This window comes from Ctenopharyngodon idella, chromosome 20 (assembly GCF_019924925.1).
Source record: "Ctenopharyngodon idella isolate HZGC_01 chromosome 20, HZGC01, whole genome shotgun sequence".
NCBI classification, from domain to species: domain Eukaryota; kingdom Metazoa; phylum Chordata; class Actinopteri; order Cypriniformes; family Xenocyprididae; genus Ctenopharyngodon; species Ctenopharyngodon idella.
This window is the reverse complement of record NC_067239.1, coordinates 29,488,612-29,511,292: the sequence shown is the minus strand read 5'-3', so window position 1 is coordinate 29,511,292 and position 22,681 is coordinate 29,488,612. Positions and strand designations below refer to the sequence as shown.

General features: G+C 37.3%; 1 protein-coding gene across 1 annotated transcript; it reads left to right on the top strand.

Moving 5' to 3' along the window:
* Positions 1 to 1,097: 1,097 nt before the first annotated feature.
* On the top strand, positions 1,098 to 22,116 carry gareml (GRB2 associated, regulator of MAPK1-like). The gene is made up of 6 exons (XM_051874703.1): positions 1,098 to 1,532; positions 7,526 to 7,666; positions 12,043 to 12,173; positions 13,621 to 14,739; positions 18,520 to 18,680; positions 19,778 to 22,116. The coding sequence occupies exons 1-6, from the start codon at positions 1,421 to 1,423 to the stop codon at positions 20,541 to 20,543; spliced, it is 2,430 nt and encodes an 809-aa protein (XP_051730663.1). The 5' UTR covers positions 1,098 to 1,420; the 3' UTR covers positions 20,544 to 22,116.
* The last annotated feature ends 565 nt before the right edge of the window (positions 22,117 to 22,681 follow it).

Genomic DNA, 22,681 nt, shown 5'->3' with positions numbered 1-22,681 from the left:
AAAGGGTTAGAGTTAGGCCATAAATGGCACAAAATCTCATCTCAGCACTTTTGTTGAATGCCTACGCTATTTTTAATTTGGTAAATTCATCTGAATATCAACATTTGTGCGATTTAGTCTGGCAAAACAGTTTTGAGGTTAATTGATCTAATTTTGTGTCTCTGGAAAATCGTGATCTATGACATCGCATTATGTTGAATATCAAAAAATGTTGTGTCTATTTGTTAAGGAGGGATTTGTGGACACATTAATGCTTTTAGATTTGTGGAGTAAAAGTTATAGTTTTTATTTTGAAATAAAAAGATAAAATTAGACCCTTGGGGTAAGATGAGCCACCCAGATTTGGCACAGAATGCACCAAGTGCATGTTGTTACTTGTGTATTTTTTAAATTTAATACTTATTGTAATTAATGAGGTTATTATTTGATATTTCCATGAATTAGATGTACGTTTCAGATATCTTCATTTTCATTAAAACCCATTGAGTGAAATCATTCAATTTGATTTCACAGTGTTTCTATTATGACATATTTAATTGCCCATATTTTAATTGAAGATAAGTCACAGAAAAATTTTACCTTTCAGATAAATCTCTTTTACTGGGATTCTGCTTTATCTGTCATTGGTTATTCGATTATTCGACTAAACTGTCAAAATAAAATTTTAAACGGGGCCATCTTACCCTTCTTTTAATATTTTATATTTTGTGCTATAGCAACTAAATTAGCAAATGCTTATATTTATTTTCTATAATAACACACTAGCTGATGCATCATCATCCCGCACATGCTAAACTTACATCTTAATATGTTACAATGTAAAAGTAAATCCACATTGTTCTTCAGGGGGGCATCTTCCCCCCATGTTACCATACATATTGAGATGTAATATCAGAGAAAAAATAACGTTTTAGGTTACATACTAATCATATAGGCCTACATTTAGGAATGAGAACCAGATGTATGCTGTAAATAATTAGTCATTGACGCAAATGCTATGAGGTCAAGACCCCCACCCCTCAAAAAGTCATTGTATAATTGGCATACTGAATCAAGCTTCCCACGGTCTTTAACTTGGACAAATTAGGGTATTTTAATTAATAATCACGCAAATGTTGTACTTTACAAAATCTAAAAAGTTGTTCGTCTTTCATAAAAAATACAGAGCGACCCGTTTGCGTTTTGAGGTGGTATGAATCTCCAGTACCGGTGTGAGAGCAGTCCGGTGTTCCGGTGCGCGCGGGTGCGTGAGGAGGAGGAGGAGGGCGGGTGTCGCGCGCCTCGGTGAGTCCGGTTTAGATCACATCACTTCGGAGTTTCTCTCACGCGTTTCTCTTCATCATGGCGCGATGCGTCCCTGACACCGGTTCCGTCCCGTCCCCGTGATGCGCGTGATGATGATGATGGTGACGGATGAAAGATGGAGAAACTATCCGCGAGCATTACCGGACTCTCGTGGAGCTCCGTGTCGCTGCCGTTGGACGTGATCGTGAGCAAATTCCGCTTACCGACACTCGTGCGGCTGAGCCACGGTAAGAAAGCACCAGAGTTATTGAATGTTGTTATAAACTGACTAGATCAAGCACATAATCAGCGAAGCTGCGCTCCGAGCGCGAGAGTTTGTTTGACGTTGTTGCGCCGCATCGCGTCAAGACTCTTCAGCTTGTTGCCGAATCAAAGTTAGCGGAATAAGAAACATGACATTTCGCTTGTATATTAATGAACTTTTTGCTCTGATTATGCAAATTAATTCTGGAAACACCCGAGATAGTTTCACAAACGCTTATAAAATCTCAATTTTTATCGCATGAAACGTTGTGTGAATGTTTGTAACACAGAAAGAATCCTCAGTGAAGTGTGTAGTTGATTTGTCTTTTGGCTAAAGGTGACAGAGTGTGTGTTGTGTGTTAAAGAGCTGCAGCTCTTTTCATATGTTAATGTTGTAATGCGCTGTAGTGTGTGTTGAATACTAAACAACCTCCTGCAGGAGAAACTCCAACATTTACTCAACAATCACAACTGAAGAACAGAATTAAACTCCCATCATTGTTGACACATTCCCGTGTGAGTGTGTGAAAGTTTGACTCTCTGTGGTGGGGAAAAGCTTCTGGATTGGAACTAAAATAATGATCAATTACTGCATTTTTGGCTGATATTAGTCATGATATGATATGTGACAACATGTTCTTTACACACCTTTTACACAAGTTTCACAGACATTTTGTGTTTGCATTAGTTAAACTCCATATTCTCTGGTGAGAGTATTTAAAGAAATATTTTGCACCCAGAAATGCATATTCTGACATCATTTACTATACCTGAAAGAATTTCTGTTTTGGGTGAATTAACCCTTTAAACATAAAATGGTGTCACTTGACACAGCAGCTCTTCTGTAAAGATTTGGACATTCTTAGAAATAAACCTTGCTGAAAAAGGTTCCTTTTAACACAAGCAAACAGTCCAGAACTTAATTTTCCATTTCGCCTACCAGCTGAAGACTGAACCTAAGACAATTCAGGGGCAAGACTTTTACATTCAAGACTTTTCTACCCTGATTAAGCTCCACTGGCACGACTGTAATGGATTATTACTTTTTGTTTATTTTATGTGCATGTACCGCATAAATACTTATGTCTGTTCACCCCGAGACTGATAACTATAACTATATTAGTGAGTTTAGCTCCAAACCTAATCAAACCCACCTGAACAAGCTAATCAATATCTTCAGGATTACTAGAAAGTTATAGGCAGGTGAGTTTGATCAGGGTTGGAGCTAAAAACTGCTTGAGGGCCAGAGTTAAGAACTCCTGCTTTCTGTTTATGCAGCTATATCGTCTGTCGATTTATAGTCAGAATCAGAATTCTCCAGCTTTTTAAAATTAGATGGATTCTGAATGGCTGACAATGTTTGTATAGTTCATCAGTTGGAAAAAAGAGATTTCAATGATAGTGTTACTCTTTGTCGTTATCGTTATAGTTGTGATGTGGTCTTCACTATTTTATTAGGGTGGAGTCACAATGACCATAGTCTCAGCTTCAGATGTCACGACCATGGACCGCTGACTAAACGTTTGATGCGTATGGCATACATAACTGGAAACACTTCAGGATTTTTGAAATAGTCATCTGATTGGTTGAATTGGTTGAACAGGATGTCCGGGAGACGTATGTCTCAAAAGATGCCATGAAGCCAAACCCCCTCATGGAAAAAGAACACTGTCATGTTTACAACTGTGCCAACGAGCGCTTATCATGATCAACTAAATGCTAGATTTCAAAAGTATGTGAAGTAAACTTCACAGCATAGAATCTTTAAAATACATCCAAGAGTTTTGCACACGGTCTGTTATTGTAGGGACATCAACGTTACATTTTCACGCCCCTAAACATGATGCAGAACAAAACTAACTGTTATTGGTTGTTTTACATGTCAGTCAGATAGCCTCTGGGCGGTCCTTGGCCAATGAAAGCTGCTATGGAGTCCAGTCCTTCTGCCGTTGTCATGACAAATCAGGTCCTCCCTCGAAATCTGGTCTCCCCAAACTGTCAGTTAATGATTATCCTAAGTATATACGAATGAAAATAATTTAAAATACGCATATAGCTCACTATATATAATGCGTAAGAAAACAAAATAGTGCATTATAAAACCAATTGAATGTAATTTCTCACACTCGATTAACTGTTAATTAATAAAAAATACTTATAATAGCCTATTATAATTGAACATCATTAATTTGTTTTATTTATCACTGAAATATTTGGACATTTAACACTTAATTTAACATACATTGAAGATGATTGTAAATAAATGTGCAAATTCGTGTATAAACTAAGCTATCAGGCTAATTGGGTATCTGTATGCTGTGCTAGTACATAAGCTAACTAATACAGACATCAATGATCATTATAGCGTAGTTGAAACAATATGTATCATAACATGATTTTGTAGGAAATGTGATCAGGCAATAAAGAGAGTACCTATTAAAAGCAATTTGAACCAATGGGATCGTGTGGGGTCCTAATGGAGACCTGATTTCAGGGGGGACCCAATTCGCCACTACACCGTCAGTCTGAAGGTCTGGCTACGCAGGACTACAATGACCGTTGCTCAGAAGATTTCGTGGGCAAAATCCAGTCATTTTAATAGGTATCTGCGTGATTGTGAAATTCGCCAATACGAAGTTCCCCATGCAGGTTTTCACTCATGTTCAGGTTCAGTTCACTGCGTAAACCAACAGAATCTGCTTTATGAGCTCTGCTTTATACATCGCTACAGCATTGACGATGCACAGTGGAGCTTTTTTGCAGACAAAAATGTGCCAAAATTTCGCTAATGTTCTGCACCTTTAGAATTAGAATGATTATTAAAATTTTATGGCTATAGTTATCGTCCTTGGTGTGAACAGGCCTTTAAAGTGCAATAAATACACTAATATGTTATACAGTATGGCTGCATCCGAAATCGCATACTATCTTGAATAGGGTCTTATTTTGAATAAGTAATTACTTTGCAACTGTTAAAAAAGTATGTTCTATATGTGTGTAGTATGAATATAATCTGGACGTACTTCATTCACCATGTTGTCATTATCATGTGACCTACCAACTTCAGTTGCGTCGCTTCACTGCCATTCACAAATTCTCTCCCATGGCCTCATGGGATAGTAAAGTGTCCATCAAATGCACACTTCAGGATGGCGCCGAAAGTAGTAGGTCATCCGGGTACTTTTTGCCTGTAAGTACAAAATATAAGTACTGTGAATTTGGACATACTTATTTTGTCACGTACGGTTTTTCACCTACTATATAGTAGGGGTTTTCGGATGCAGCCCATAAATATGGTAGAGTGATAACAGATTTAATAATGTTTTTTTATTATCTGTCTTGTTCCTGTTGACTGTAATGTTAATTTTAAACCTTCAGATCATCTGCTTGATTAGATGCTGCTGTGATGTGTTTGTGTGTAGGAGGATCTCACTGTATCAGCACAGACAGCAGTAATTATACACAACAGACAATCTGCAGAGAATGTGTCTGTGTTGTGTTGGACTCGTTCCCTGTGTAAAGCATCTGTTTGAGACTCATCTCAATGAAGAATGCATTTAATACCAGATCAATACAGTTCACCTCTCTCTCTCTCTACCCATTCATCCATTCTTCAGCGGAGAGATCCGCCTGATGTTTGTGAGGTGATGTTGTTTGTGTCTGATAGCTGACCTCAGTTCTCTCCAATAAACCCCATGTGAGGAAGTTCAAAGAACTCATTTGATGTTTGTGGTTGAGCTCTTATGTGTGTGTGTTTGTGTGTGAGACTGACTGTCTCTTTGGCTGTGTGTGTGTTTTAAAGCGACAAATTGTATCTGTTTCAAGGACAGATGCATCCGGATTTGTAGTTTTGTAGCTTTTGTGCGTTATGTGCTTTGTGATTTACAATTCCTGGTCAACCTTTATGGGTGTGTGTAAAGAATAATGTCAAGTCGAATTTATTTGTATAATGCTTTTCACAATACACATTGTTTCATAGCAGCTTTACAGAAAAACATGATGTTAGTGTTTATAGTATCTTAATGCCTTACACTTAATTTAACCCATACATTTTAATTTTGTTGGTGTAAATTAATGCAATTAGGTTGATTCAGCAACGTTAAATAATATTTTGACTTGAATAAAACCAGGCTAATGATTTTTAGGTTACCATTTTTTCAGTGATATTTACATTTTACAATGATACAAGCAATTGATAAATGCTGTATATGGGTCATTGACGAATAAGGTTTTTAAAAGTGTAAAAATAACATAATGGAGATATAATTAATTTTGAAGTTTTATTAAGTGTTAACAGTGAGATTATGTGGTTTTTATAATCAATTAACACTGCTTTTGTCATTTTTTACAAGATGGACAAAATTTGTCACCAAAAAGTCATTCGGTTTAACCAAAATTTCGGTTTTACTGAATGACACTTTTGGTTATACTGAATGACAATATTTTCAAAACAGTGCTGATATCTAGCTAGCTAGCAAAAGGACATTCAAAAAATTTATATTTAGTACAAATTTTTTAAATATTACAACATTTTCCTTGTTTTATAGCGGTTGTACCAAATGACCTGATGTTTCAGGACATGCGTATGAGCAAGTGAAAACTCTCTCCTAACTATCTGGAGTTAGTTACTTTGCTTCACAACCATGTGGTCCTTTGCAAGTGTCTGAATGATGTCACATCCTGTCACATGATATTGACCACATGACTTGATCCAAAATGGTCCCTTTATATTGGTTACTCCGAATGACATCAAATGAAATTCATTTTTCCAGATTTCTCATAACAAAGCAACGACTTCTACACGTATATATATGATGTTATAAAATCATGCCAGAATAAAAATATATACACATTTATTACATTTTAAGATATTTTAATCACAAATGAAATGGCTGTATTGGCCTTTGGACGGTTAAACCGAATGACCTTTTGACACTTCAAAATCTTTAAAATAACTTTACACCCTGTCCTAACCAGACGCAACGCCACAACATGCGATAAAAGGTATCTTTTCCATGTTAATCAGAGTTTTTGTCCTAACCAGCCGCGACGGCGACATGCGACGATTCTGTTTTAGAAACAGTTTCCATTTCTCTGCGATGTTGCAGCTGGAACAATGACACAAAGTATGGCAATGATAATATATTAGGTACTGTTTATGTGCTTTATTTAAATGTTAAAAGCGTCTAATGTGAGTTTGAATATCATTCTGTGTTCCCAGCTTTTTAGCTGTAATGAAAACAACACTGGCCAATTCACCTCAGATCTTGAAAATAAATAAATGGCCACAAGAACGTTCAAACTGTCAACTCAATGCGAACAAACAAGTGTATTCTATGACAAAGATTGGTTCAGTCACTCCGTATGTACTTTAAATAATGTTTAAATGGTGTAATATTTATGAATTTTACTATGTACTTGCCCATTTCATTGTGTCTGCTGTGCTCTTGCAGAGAGAGCCCGCCCACACTCTCTTCTGATTGGCTGTGGTTTTTGATTGATTTTATCGCTTCTCATTGTCGCGTTGCATCTAGTGTGGACAGTCAAATTGCTCGTCACTGGAATCTTATCGCGTCGCGTCTGGTTAGGACATGGTGTTATATGTAGCAAAATATAACTAAAACCTTTTGGATTCAATAAAAGAGATCTAGTTGTACTACCTTACATACTTTGGATGTCATATCCTTTTTATAATTTACGTTTTTCAACGATATATAACAATCAAGTATTTGAGATTTGCTCAACTATACATCTTGGTAAAGTTTGATTTACTTATAGAAGTTGTTTGTTTTGTTATTAATTTATTTAATTTGAGTTAATGTAGAGTCAGCCAAGCATCACCGATGCTGATCATCTTGAAAAAGCCAAGTATTGGCCAATTAATCAGCCTAGCCAATATAAATGTCTTTTTTGCATCAGTGCTGAACCTGTTAATGATGAATAATCATATCAGTTGTGCATTTTTGTGTATGTACAGGTGAGAATGTAGAGGGTCTGTCGGAGGAGGATGTGATTTTGCTTCACTCCTGCAGACAGTGGACCACCGTCACTGCCCACAGCCTGGAGGAAGGTCATTACGTGATCGGACCTAAAATAGACATCCCACTACAGTATCAAGGTACCATATAACACACACACTGGACTGTGTCAACAGGTGTACTGACACTCTGAGGCAAGCATTACTTTTGCTAGTTCTATGGACGTGAATGATATTTCAAATTAGTTTGTTGTTGTGTGCTATAACTTTTCAAAGTGACTTATGTACAAAGTGACTTATAAGCAGCTCTTTTTGAGAATAACTTTTACTTTATGTATTGTGTATAACTTGTGTATTGTGTATAATTGTGTTTTAATGAGAAGCCAAAGGAGAATATCCACATTGGTGGACAATAAAGTTCAAACTAACTAACTGTAGCAACATCCTTGCATTGTGGTGAAAATGCACCGCACATTTTCATCCAAAATCTAGTTCATAAAAGTTGAGTTTTAAGCAAATAATCATTGAAAGCAAACAGCAGGAATATTTCAGCACACAAAACTGATTTCATTATTATCCACTGAGAGTGTACAAGCTATTAAAAACACTCAGGCCAGAGAGAAAGAGAGAGAGACAGAGAAAGGGAGATGATTGGTTGTTAACAGCATATTGATTGTTGTATTCAAGCACTTAACTTCACACATGGTCACTTAGATGTTCTGAATTACACACAGAGTCAGTCGCTGCTCTCTCACACACAGTCAGTCTCAATTCAATTCACAGTGTTTTATTGCAGTGAGTGTTTTCATACAATATGGGCAAAGTGTTCAGGTGATACAGGAACAACAATAAAGAAAAAATAAATTATATTATGAAGATTATGATTTGTTTTCTCTCTAGAGAATAAAGCCAAAAATGTATGTTATTTAACCATCCTAAGATTGTAACAAAGAAGTCTAAATTCTTTTATGAAGTAATTCGATATAATGTTATTAATAAAGTTTTTCACACACACACACACACACACACATATATATACACATAAATGTGTTTAATATTTTAAAACAAATAATATTAAATCATTAATATTAATTTTTATTAATTATTCAAACCACCTCTCTCTTTATATCTATCTATCTATCTATCTATCTATCCATCTCTCTCTCTCTATATATATGTATATATATATGTATGTATGTATATGACATAGCAATGTAATTAAATAACTGCAATGTTTATAACTTGAGGAAAAAAATGATTTCATCAGAATACACGACTGCTTATGAATGGCTGTCAATGGAGAAAGATGCTTTTTGCCCACAGAATGGTGTAGTTACAGCATCCACCAGCAGGGGCAAATTTTTAAAACCCTGACTTTGGTTAGCGCTCTCATTCATAAAGTCAAACTCATCATTACCTCATCCTGACGTCATTCCCATGAGAGCCGCGGAGGAGCCCGTTTTACTGAGCTTCCGGAATCGCAGACATTACTGCGCTGGACTTCCTCTCATGGGACGGCCGTTACCTAATATACCCGCCACCCGCACCATTAGGTCAGGTGACCAATGAGATCATCTGTTGGGGTTTCCGGAGGCAGTAAGATGCTGAGAGGGATGGATGAGGTCATTTGTGTCTCGGTGGCTGGGTCTAACGTCTCTCAGATAGACAGATAAAGTGCTAATAGGGAAGATGGAATTACAGAAGGATGATTTTTACACAGCTGAGAGATGCAGAAGATGAGACCATGTTGATATTTTAGATTTGATACATAAGAGGGTTGTTATTGATGTCTCTCAAAACGGAAGATCTGCAGAATATAAACACATTATATTTAGGGGTTCAAGCGCGTAGTGCTGAAACCCTATTGTAGTTGTTAAAATTTCCAAGGATCAGCATTCTTCCCTAAAAGTGATCAAACCGTAAGTCATGACTGTCTATGAGGACATTGACACATCTCAAAAAACATGTCCGCCATTGGCCACTGAAGTTTGAGCAGCTATCAGATAAGGTTAACGGAGGCCAATCGGAATAAAACTTGCTGGGCCTGTTTGACTCACGGCCCTAGAGGCCTGTGAGAAATTCGAAAGATATCGGCCACCGCGTTTTTCACTTGCATAAAGGATCGTGTATCACACGATTTTTCGCGCACACCCACGACATTCGTTCCACATAGTAGCACTCCTCATTCTGAGCAACTTTGCCTCTAGGACTGCCGCTGTCCACCGAATCTTTTGTTAAATATTGGACATTATTTCAAAAACCAACTTTGGCAAACTAGTCCTAGATTTTTGGCTCAACCTCAATAAGCTTTATGAACCATAAATTTCCTATGGTAAATTGCATGTATTGGCTGTAAATGGTCTAAGTGGTTACATGCTCGTTAAATAAAACATAATACCTTTTTATGCATGTGCTTGAAGTCCTTAAAGCGCTTGAACCCCGATAATTGCTGCTCGCACCTGTATTTGTGTGTGTTTCTGACTTAGCTACTGTAGGGACTGGGAATAATAATCTCATTCATTTTCTGCATAGAGAAATTGATTTTTAATAATAACATAAACCTATTACAATAAACATATTTTGTTTACACTCTATGAAGAAAATGAACAAAAAATACTTTGCGAACCAGTTTTGCACTCTATACAAAAACTAAAATTTGTGCATGTGTATTTCTATACATCTGGGGTCAAACTTCTGCAGATTGCCCTCTTAAAGGAAAGTGCCTTCTCAAAAGGAAAAATTATTTATAAAAACAAAAGATTCTTGATTTACTTACTTCTGAAAGCTGTATTTTAGGTGTTGTGTTAGAATTAGACTATTAATAAAGAAGAAACTATGAGAGGTGCTTGACCAATCAGAACTCACAACCATGACGCAAGAGTGATGTGAGTGGTTGCCAACACCCTGGCAACGTGGCTAAGGTGTTTTGAGTGTTTTTTGAAAGTTGCAAAATGGTTGCTGGGGTGTTTCTAGGTGAAACCCGCTTCCAAGTCTCTATGATATTTAGGTCCATATACATCCTATAGATTTGTAAATCCAGTGTTTTGTCATTAATTGTATTTTTTTCAGTCTTGTCAGTTGAAAATAGGTAAATTAAGGTAACAGCACATCTCTCCTCAACAAGACACATGATTTGAGGAATCATTCATGTCTGTAGCACAAACTCTGCAGGGTTAGTTCACCCAAAAATGAAAATAATGTCATTTATTACTCACCGTCATGTCGTTCCACACCCGTAAGACCTTCATTCATCTTCGGAAACAAAAATTAAGATATTTTGATCAAATCAGATGGCTCAGTGAGGCCTGCATAGCCAGCAATGACATTTCCTCTCTCAAGATCCATAAAGGTACTAAAAACATATTTAAAACAGTTCATGTGAGTTCAGGTTCTACCTTAATATTATAAAGCAACGAGAATATTTTTGAGGGCCAAAAAAACAAAATAAGGACTTTTCAACAATATAGTGATGAGCGATTTCAAAACACTGCTTCGGAGCTTTACGAATCGAATCAGTGACTCGGAGTGCCAAAGTCACGTGATTTCAGCAGTTTAGCCGTTTGATAGGAGATCCGAGTCACTGATTCGATTCATAAAGCTCTGAAGCAGTGTTTTGAAATCGGCCCATCACTATATTGTTGAAAAGTCGTTATTTCGTTTTTTTGGCACACAAAAAGTATTCTTGTCGCTTTATAATATTAAGGTAGAACCTGAACTCACATGAACTGTTTTAAATATGTTTTTAGTACCTTTATGGATCTTGAGAGAGGAAATGTCATTGCTGTGAATGCAGGCCTCACGGAGCCATCAGATTTAATAAAAAATATCTTAATTTGTGTTCTGAAGATAAACGAAGGTCTTACGGGTGTGGAACGACATGACGGTGAGTAATTAATGACATTATTTTCATTTTTGGGTGAACTAACCCTTTAATACACAAGAAATCTCTTTAGATTGCTATGTAAAAGTGTGTGCGCTAATGAAATGTGATTGGTGTATTTAAATTTACGCTTGGTGTGATTGGTTGAAGGTGTTTTTCAACAGTAATTTTAGTGGCTTTAATAGAAGAGATTTATTTTGTACAAATGCATCCAGAACAGAAAAGAAAAGTGAAAGTTCAGAAGAGAAAGAAACCCTTTCAGCTCTGAGTGTCGTATAGAACTGCAGAAATAAAAGCTGTTGCCAGGAGACAGAAAGACAAAGAGAGATACGCTCTCTGACGCTTTATCTGTGTGTGTGAAAATGACCTATACGATCACACACACACACTTAAATGAGGACATACCATAGACTTGTGTTGTTTATTTTATAAAGCGAATGCGAATTATAATCTTGACAGACTAAACTCCATACTCTAAAAGAATCCTTTTGCATTTTTTAAAATAAAAACTGTATGAACTTATTTTTATCTTCCAGGATGTCATCAAAGGGCAGTTCGATTTAGCTCACTTCCTGGGGAAAATTTTGTAAAACTATTTCTTTGTTTCTGTCTTTCACTCTTTTCGCTCTGTCCCCAGGAAAGTTTAAGTTGTTGGATCAGGATCGGGATGTTCGTGAGCCGGTTCAGTATTTTGGAAGCGTGGAGGAAATTGCAGGAATCTTTCCTGATCGCGTGTTTGTCATGGAGCCCATCACGTTTAGTGTTAAGGTAATGACAGCATCTCAGCAAAACCTCACATCAATCTGTCAGTAACTTTTATTAATTACAAACTAAAATTAAAATGAAAACAGAAAATATAAAAATAAAAACTCATTCAAAATATTAATAAATACTATAATAGTATATTAAAATAACACTGCAAATGTATTCAGTAGCTCAACAGTTTTCAAAATAGTGTCACTTTAGTAGTTGTGTAGTACATTGTCCAACAAATAGTGATTTAACATGGCAAACCACTTCACATTGTATTACGCACACTGCTTTATAATTGACTTTTCATTGTAAAGTCTAATTAAATGTATAATTCAGATTGTTTAGACAGTTTCACGTTAAATAAATCAGTTCAAAAGAAATGACTCACTGATTCATTCAATGTGTATTTAATGTTTTTGAGCCAAGATTTGAGTCAGAAAAAATTATAAATTATATACTATCACAGTTACATATCATCGAAACCTTGCATCTCCATATTTTGTCATTTTTATTTGTTTTCATAAATTATTATTATTAGTCAGCCTTCACGTCTTTCTGTGGGTTTTGCAAAAACTTAACCAATGAAAAATATTAAAAAGAGCTTGTGACTAAACCTTGTAACTCCATTGGCTCCTAAAACTGTCAGTCAAACCTCATAACTCCACCCAGCCTCTAACTGAATGAAGTGCGACATGTAGTTTGGACCTTTTCTGCTTGTTTGCGGTGCAAGGGTAAATAAAGAACTGTTTGTTTGAATAAGTACAGCGTTTTCTTTACTCAAGAAACACTATTTATATAAAGGCTTATGTTTTATTGTATTTGAGGAGCAGAGAAGAGTGTCTAAGTCTAGCATTTGTTGTCGAGTCATAGTCTTAAATAGTCTGTGTGGTGCAGCTTTGTTTTTAATAACATGAAATTTTGGCCAAAGTGACAGAAAAAAACTGATTGACCGCATAGCTACAGTAAACTTTATAACCTGTAAGTTGGTGAAAATGTAATGTGAAACCTCAGATGCGGCCGTTCTAATGACGAACAAAACACGTATTTCCAAAATTCTCAGAAATTCGCTGGACAAAAACCTCGTAACTCCATTTGAAGCTTGATTTTGGTAATATGTTAGTTATATAATGACACATGCAAGTGTCTGACTATACATAAAGCCACAATATTCAACTTTGACAACTTTGTTTTTTCCATTTCTTGAAAAGTAGCGTTTTTGGAGGTTTTCACCCCACAGCGACGATATTTTAAAAGATATTGTCCCCTTAAATGGCTTCAATTTAGTTAGCATTTTGTTAGTAGCTTCTAGTGTAAGTAACTAATTTTAGGCTTGACTAGTTTAACTGCTGTAAATTATGGGTAGTTTGTAGCTTGACAAATGAGGTTCGTACTTTACGACATCAGTCATTGTTTTTTTGCATTAAATTCTAATCCGTTTGTCTCTCTCTTTCTCTTTCTGTAGGTGGTTTCTGGGGAGTTTACGGAGGATAGTGAGTTGTATAATTTCTCTCTGCAGGCGGGAGATGAATTGACTCTCATGGGCCAAGCAGAACTGCTCTGCGTCCAATCGACTCGCGAGAAATCCCGCCTGACGACGCTGCTACGGCGACTGGGCAAAGCAGGCGGAGCTTTGGGACGTCCCGCCCGCACAAAGATGCCTTGTTTGATATGTATGAACCATCGGACCAATGAGAGCGTCAGTTTGCCGTTCCAGTGTCGCGGGCGGTTCTGCACACGCTCGCCGCAGGAGCTGCAGATGCAGGGAGGCGAACACACTGTGCGCAGCATCATTGAGCGCGTGCGGTTACCTGTGAACGTATCCGTGCCCACGCGACCTCCTCGCAACCCGTACGACCTCCATGCGATCCGCGAGGGTCATCGATATAAACTCCTCAGCATCATCAGCAAAACTGTCGTTCTTTGCTGCATACTACGTAAAGAGGAAGTGACGCCATCGCACTTCCTGTTGTTAACGGACATGCCGCGCTTCACTCTGCCAGAGGGGCTTTTGCGCGCGGACGCTTCCTACCAGCAGGTGGTACTACAGTGTGCGCTGCGTTGCCAAGAGAGCTTCGACCCAGATGATTACTCACGTGCCGTGCGTGAAGTCAAGACGGACTTCTCCGAGGAGTGTCTCAGTCCGCGACGAATTCGGGTGTGCGTTCAAGGCTACGGGCGTGACGAGTTGGGGACGTCCCTGCAGAGACTGTCTCTGTGCGTGTACGGAGGCGGAGCGGTCACGCACACAATCTCACATGGCTGCAGAGACTCGCTGGTCGACTCACACACGCTGCCCTCTAGTGACGGCGATGGAGAGGAACGAGAATATGTCACACCTGATTGGTCGACTGAGACACAGGAGATTCCATATGAGGAGCTCTGGACCAATCAGAGTTCTGGAAGCTTTGGGGTGACATCTGAGAGCGCAATGAAGGCAGAGCATAACCTCATATCCTTTCACTCCACAACCACGTCATTGGATGGAACGGTGGGTTCCGCCCATGTCTCCATGGTGCAGATGGAAGCAGGAAGAGTATCAAGAGTATCGACTCCACCCCCAGTTCCACCCAAATCAGAAGCTGTAAGCAGTTGTTTGCCACAGATTTTCAATTAAAATTCTGTTTTTGCCTCATATTATTTTTTCATAAAAACATATCTGGTAGGGCTGCACAATTAATCGAATTTCTAATCGCGATTACGTTTACAGATGCCACAATTTCGAAATCGTTCAAAGGCGCGATTACATCACAAAATATCCATTTACATGGTCTCCGTTCTTAAGAGGTGTGTTTCGAGCATGCTACGTTGTGAGAGGCGAATCGCAACCACTTCAGCGTGTAAAAGGTCTAACCCAGCATAAAAGGAACTACCAGTGACATAAGTGTATGCTGATTGGTCGAACGAACGCGAAACACCAGCACCCGCCATTTTTTTTAAAAAGCCGTGTACACAGCCTATATATTTACTCCACGAACTTACTCTACAAACATGGAAAACGGTGATAGATGGACCTCTCAACCTTACGCTAAGAAGAAAATCCAGCGCGACTTTGAGCGGACCAAGCGAAACATGATTATGTATTTCTGCTCAGCTAGCGACATTGGGCATTAACCACATGGCAAACGCTAATACTTTTTCATATACTGTCTGCTTTCTTTGGATAACAGTTCTATCTAATCATGTATTAGACAGGATTGTTAAACAGATTGTAAACTTATGAAGACGGAGAATGCGAGCACTGTGTGCTTAGGCTCTGGCTGAGCTGTTCTCAGTGCCATCAAAATAAAAGTCCACCACGCCGTCAAAATGAAAGTCACAACAACAAGCGCAGTTTACGTCAGAGTTCCTACTGGCGGTGCAAATGCAACCAGGAAAACGGCCCTAGGGGAACATTAGTTCTCAGGGAACCACCAGTTCTTATAACTAAGTTCCTAGAACAACATGGTGCAAAAGCCCCTATTATTATTACATGCATATGTTTACTTTTTTTATTTAAAGAACAAACCAAACTAATATATAGTTGACATTTGAGGCTTAATGCTATAGAAAAGCAATAAAAAAAATCAGCTTCCAGCTTGTTTTTTATTTTTACATAAAAATATGGCATGCAGTTGCTTCAAACAATGGTATAAAGCTATTCAAAACATCATTCAATGTAATTGAGATAATCGTAATTAATAATCGCAATTACAATTTCAAGGGAATAATCGACAATTATGATTTTTGTCATAATCGTGCAGCCCTAATATCTGGGCCGTATTTTAGCCCTAAAATGAAAGAAAAATATATATTTTGCATTAAGAAAGTGAAACCTATTTTTAGGACCATTACTTTTTCATTATATTACATTATTTTCATGATAATTAAGCATGTTTTCCACCCCAATTCTCATTTTTTTTCTCATTATTTTCAATGGTGATTCTCATTACAATTTATTTTATTTTTTTTGCTGTGTTGGGCTGGTCGAGAAACAAACAAATCAATGTTTTGATAGTGTCACGGTGTTCACACCTTCAAATGGCTTACTTACACACTACACTGCATATATATATATATATATACACAAGTCGCTGTTTGGATTTTAATAGGCAAATGCTTAAGAGTCTATGATTGGATCATTATTGCAGTGGTTATTATGTTTCTAGCATGTTATATGTTTGGAAACAGTTCTTCTAACCGTAACTGATGGAGTGTATAGCTTTTCATTTCTTCAACAACCATGTAGGAAGACACATCATGGCCATGGGATGACAATGTCACGATTCATCAGGCTCAAATTGTGAAAGAATTGTTGGGAGGGAGCAGGAATAATCATTTTCACACATGAATTGGCACTGACCTTAACTTCATTGTAAGTTTTTGGGATGTGCTGGAGGAGACTTTACAGAGTGCTCACCTCTTGCATTGTCAATACACGATCTTGACCAAAAATTGATGCACCTCTTGATAGAAATGACGTCACAACATTTATTTCCGTCATGAGGTGCATCAATTTTTGGTTCAATATATATTCAATATTTAATTAAATTTTTGGTGTGTATATCAATATATATACACACACACAGTATATGGCATTTCAATAATGTTAATGAGATTTTGTTTTGCATTATAATGATAATTTTAGGGAAATGTATGTATTTGTTATGGAAAATAATGCCACTTCAAAAATATTTTAATGGTTCTAAAATAGGCTTAATTTTCTGTAAGTATAATGTAAATATTATGTGTAAATATAAAAAATATTATATTAAAAAAGAAGTATAATAATAATAATTCATAATATTGTATAATAAAATATATAAATAGAAGTCCCTCTTTGTTTCTATTGATTTTGAGCTGAAATAATCTGGACATGTTCTTGACCATTTTCATGAGAGTTTCTTCTTTTAGACATTTTCCTAGTGTTATTGTGCTTCTGACCCCGAGCTCAGCTGTACTGTAGTTCAGTAACCCTCTTTATTGTCATGAGAATACTTGTCTTCCTCAGTTCTTTTTGCCACGGTCCCACACGCATGTGCATTATATACAGTATCACACAGCACTACTGCCCTAGACTAAATTATTGATACTATTGCTTTTAAAGACTGAATAATGAGCATGCGTTTACCGGAACACAGGCATACACACACAACACACACCACACAAACATAATCACACATCATCTCAGACAATATATTTTATATAATGTTAATATGAGGAGCTACTTGAATATTTTGAACACTTGATAATACTAATAATGCAGGTGGTAATGTAGCAATTCTTTCTGATAAAATTGCTGACATTTTACAGTCAGAGAACATCCCGTCTCATCAGGATGTAGAGCCAGAATTAAAGTCTTTTTGACACTGTTGACTGAAATTACAGCCTTTTGCTTTTCCTCTCTCTCTTTCTCCCACACATAGAGGCTTCAGTTCTGGCCTGTAATTTAGCTTCCAAAACACACACACACACACACACACACACACACACACACACACACACACACACACACACACTGTCCCTGGTGTATTTGTGGAGGGAAGTGAACTGTATCCCTGAGTCCCAGAGTTGTTCCTCCCAGAAGAGGAAATTTGGACAGTGATTAAAGATATTAAAATGATCATTAAGACAGTATTTCCATATCAACTGTAATGAAAAAATAAACACTTGTAGAAAATGTCTAAATCTTTTTTAATATCATTTGTTTGATCATATTGTACTGTACATCATTTACAGTTATTAAATACGCACATAATTGATCTCTGAATGGAAGTTTTGTGGATATCAGATTTAAATAGATTCAGGAGCACCTTTTTGATTATTAAAATACAGTTAAAATAATATTAAAATCATTAACAGTTTCCATAAAACAAACAATATATCGACTTATAAGAACACTTTTTTTTTCTGTTCAATAATTTACACATCAGCCACAATTATGTATTTGAATTATCTTAATATCTTATATGCAATCATTTGATTAATTAATCATCAGCATATCATGTAATTAATTTGATTGACTGCCCGAGATAAACTGATACTTAATATTACATCTGTTTTAGTGATCATAGTTTGAATTCACAGTATCATATTCTTTTAATGTATGAGTTTTGCCTGTTTTCAGTTTAATACTCATGGTTTAGTATTTATTATTCCGTGATACATTTCCATATTCTGTGTTTAATATTCATTGTTCAGTTTTCAGTATGTTCAGGTTCAGTGTTAATGACATGAGAAAATGGTGTTTTACTTTCTTCTGCACAGAATGTGACATTTACTTGAGTTGTGAGGAAGACAATAGCAAGACTTTGTAATATAGGAGATGTCACACACTCTAGTGTGATCTAGTAATAGTTCTTTTGCATTTCTTCTGTCTCTCTAGGTGAAAGAGGAGTGTCGTTTTTTAAATGCTCCTCCTGTTCCGCCCCGCTGTGCTAAAGGCCCCGCCCCCAGCCCTCCAGTCCCCTCCCGCTTCCCTAAAACTCCAGCCACACAGACGCTCAACCCAAACCTCTCATTTTATTCCTCTGGACTGCAAGAGAGGTAAAAAATCACATGCACAGAAAAATGAACTTATTCAAAGATTTAAGATATACCAAGACAGTGCACTTATTATGAGTGATAGAAAGTGCAATGTAAAATTTGGCAGAACAAGTCCCCGCCTTCTAAATAAAGACATTGTGTGACTGCAGCTGTTGCCATAGAAATAGTCTACTTGTTTACTCTGAAATATATATTTTTTTAATGATATTTAAGCATAAAAATATAACATTTATGGGACAGTTCATGTCAGATTTTGTTGCTGATTTGAAATATGTTACTGAAATGTGAGTGTGGCAAGCAGTTTTGAAATTCCAGGATTGCCTCATTCAAGTAGATATGATTTGGTCTTGGATGCCAAAAATAGCTGCCGCAAAGGTGTGGCCGCCGTCTTTTCTTGAAAGGAATTATTAGGAGTATTGTGTACCCAATAGAGCAATTGTAAGTACTTATTGATTGGAAATAAGTAGGAATGGGAATCAAGAGGACGTTAATTATTCCATTAATAATTCTTTTAGTAATTTTGAGGAAATATTTCCCCTTCGGAAGCACTGATAATTGATCCTAACTATATCAAATACTTCTAAACAAAATCCTAAGGAACAAAAACAATATTATTTTTGCATTTATTTATAAGATGGTGCAAAAAGACAACAAATAATCAAATGTGAGATAGAAAACTACTGCTTTACTGAGGATAGGCAAATGTTTTGGTCACAACATGATCATTCATTTGCTTTCTTTCAAATTATATCAACGAATAATAAATTAAAAGACATATACTTTACAAGCACAGCAGATGACCTTCTGTTACACCCACATCTACAGTAGAAAACACACACTCCCACATCTGTAATAAACACGGAGATGTTAGTCCTGTCTGAATCGGTACATGAAATCACAGACGTCGAGTGATAAGAACTCAAACATTGTTTAGAAAACTTGTCCTGTCCAAATGGGGCTTTAGTCTGTGGGCCTATTTCGCAACTTTTCTATTTATTTTTTCATAAATAATTTTATTTTTTTTATTTTATAAATCTATTTGGATTAGACTTTTGTACTTTTTTTTGGTGATTTCTTCTTTTCTCTCTCTCTATCAGTTCTGCTCCTCGTAGCGGCAGCAGCTCTCCATCGCCGGACTCTTACTCTCTGTACTGTTACCCATGCGCCTGGGCCGACTGTGTGACTTCTGACCCCTGCGTAAGCCCTGATCCCACCCAGCCCGCTCAGGCCTGTTGGTCCCACCCTCGAGGAGGTGGGTCCTACACCTCCAACATCCTCAATACACCTCTACTCAGCACTGACTCCGCCCAAAAGAACTACTCCACCTGCCCCAGACCACGGCCGGTGGCGCAGAACCGCTTCGCACCATTCGGTGCCCTAAACCCCTTTGCCAATCCGGGACACACCCACGCCTCCTCTGACTGGCTCACCACTGGTAGGAACTCTCCCACTCTAATACCCGACCTCATTAGCTCCACCCCCAAGGAGCCTCAAACCAATCAGGGAGCTTCAGAATGCAGTCCCGAGCCTCCGCCCAGACCAGTCAAGAATTCAGAAGAGGACACGGTCACTGTGGACCCCGCCTCCGGATCAGTCGCCATGACGAGGGGGGCCGAGGGCGGGGCTGGGTCTTCATGGCGACCCCCAGCGGAGCTCTGCTGGCTCTCGGTGGAGGAGGTTTCGTCCAGTCTGAGGTTTATCGGCCTTTCAGACGACGTGATTGGTCTGTTCAGCCGAGAGAGGATTGATGGCTCTATTTTCACTCAGCTGACAGAGGAAATCCTGTCGGAGGACTTTAACCTCACTAAACTACAGGTCAAAAAAATCATGCAGTTCATCAAGGGATGGAGACCCAAGATATGAGGGCAGCATCCTCGTGAATGTATAGATGTTTTTATTTGAGAGACACAAAATTACTCCAGCCACAATGAGTGCTTCTGCTCGGACAATTTCAGATGTTTTATAAGTGTGTGTGTGTGTGTCTGAAATACACCTCTCTAATCGAAGGACTGACAGATTGTGACTAATATATTATGGAGCACTATTTGATGTTTTTATTTTTGGGGCGGGGTGATTTGTGTACCTTCAGTGGACAGTCAGAGCTTATCTTGTGGCCGTTCTGCTGTCTTTCAAGGGTTTACTGACTGTGTTTTGACCTCTTTTGTCTGTTTTCTAATAATCTGACATGATTGTCAGTTGGATTTGGTTCAATCTGGGTGAATCTCATGAAACCTGTCAGGAACATGTCCAGGTCATCTTTCTCCCCAAAATCAAAAGCATAAATAAATAAATTGTCATTGTTAGAATGTATGAAAATCTCATTCTTGTTACTGTAATGTGGAAAAAAGGTTTAAATAATATGTCACGTTACCTTAATTTATAGTGCCTTATACAATACAGATTGTTTCAAAGCAGCTTTACAGCAATAATCAGGAAAATAACAGAATCAGTGATGCAAAATTCATCAAAAACGAGACAAATTCAAATTGTGCTCTAAAGCAGCTGTCATTCTTCAGCTCAAGTCAGTTCAGTGTTGATGCAGTTCAGTTTAATAACAAGTTCATCAATTATGAAATAAGGGCTATGAGCAGCTCTTGAAATGTAGGAAGAAAGTGTGTTGCCAAATTTTACTTCCTTAATTATCCCCAGGCACAATGCGGTATGCCTCAGGGCTTAGTGTTAGGCCCGCATCAGTTACGATAAATCATTTTAATTACAAAGTGTGTAATGTGTGTGTTACCTCTGAAGTAAAATAATTTATACTATTATTTTACTGTATTTTTTTTAATAATAAAAAATGTAATGATAATCATTGAGAATTGACAAGAAACCAGAATGACAAAACTCAAAAGTAAAACTTCTGAACACATTTTTTTAATAAGAACTTTGGTGGGAAGTGTTCATAAAAACATTCTGAGGAAAAATATGCAAAATAAAATTGATTTTTGGGGGGTGGCTTTTGACAGGTTTGACAAGGTTCATCCACTTAGAGCACATTTTTCTTCATTCCATCTGCTCATACTGAGCTCATGTCATGCACACAGGAAGTGAGAGTTTTTAGAGACTTAAAGAGTTCAGTTCGTGATGTACACACTAATAAGAGCAGTGAGTTTACAGTCTAAAGAACACACTGTAATTAGGTGACTGTAATTAAGAGTTTACTAAACACAGCCCACACTGATGGGAGGATGTGTGTTTGAGGTGAGTCAGAGCTGCTGAAATGAGAAGGTTTTAGCCTTATCTCACTGTTTTTTTAAAAAATGTTTTATCAGCATTTCAGGAATGTTTATTTAACAGATTTCCCCTTTTGTAGATGCATGTGTAATATTTAACAGCGGTAGTGTTTCATTTGTACTGTAATTTCATCATGTATGATTTAATCCTGCTGGATCAATTACAGAAAAGAATAAATCAATAGTGCTCACTTGAACAAAGAGCTATTGTCAGGTAAATCTTTGATGTTCAGAATGGAAGTTTACTAGCTTTTTTGCTTAGTGTATACTGTTTGGAACTATTTTCGAACAAATCCAAGTCACTTAACATTAAACGGGGCCAATTTTATTTATTTCGGGAGTATTTTTGCCCCAAGCCTCTATTAATTTACGACGCTGTAATGTCATATATCCCAGTCAAAACGGTCAAGTGTAAAGGAGCTAACAAAGCTAAAATTTAAACGAATTCATATGCCCACATATTTATATCCCCATACCTTAGTGAGAGCTTTGTTTCCTCGCTAGTGATGTCAGAAACAGACGAAAATCTTCCTCAACTTGAAGACGCGACCGTTATTCTTGCTAACGCGTATTTGGCGGGCTTGCCAGTGCTGCTGGAGTTACCGCCAACTGAATTAAAAATATTAGTTAAAATAATGTTTTAAATAGAATATAATAAACTCAATATTTATTTGTTAAATCAATTAATATTTTACCACTCTCCGCGCCTTAACCGACATGCTCTGGGGCCCCACAATTTGAAAATCCCTGTACTGCAGTACATACTTT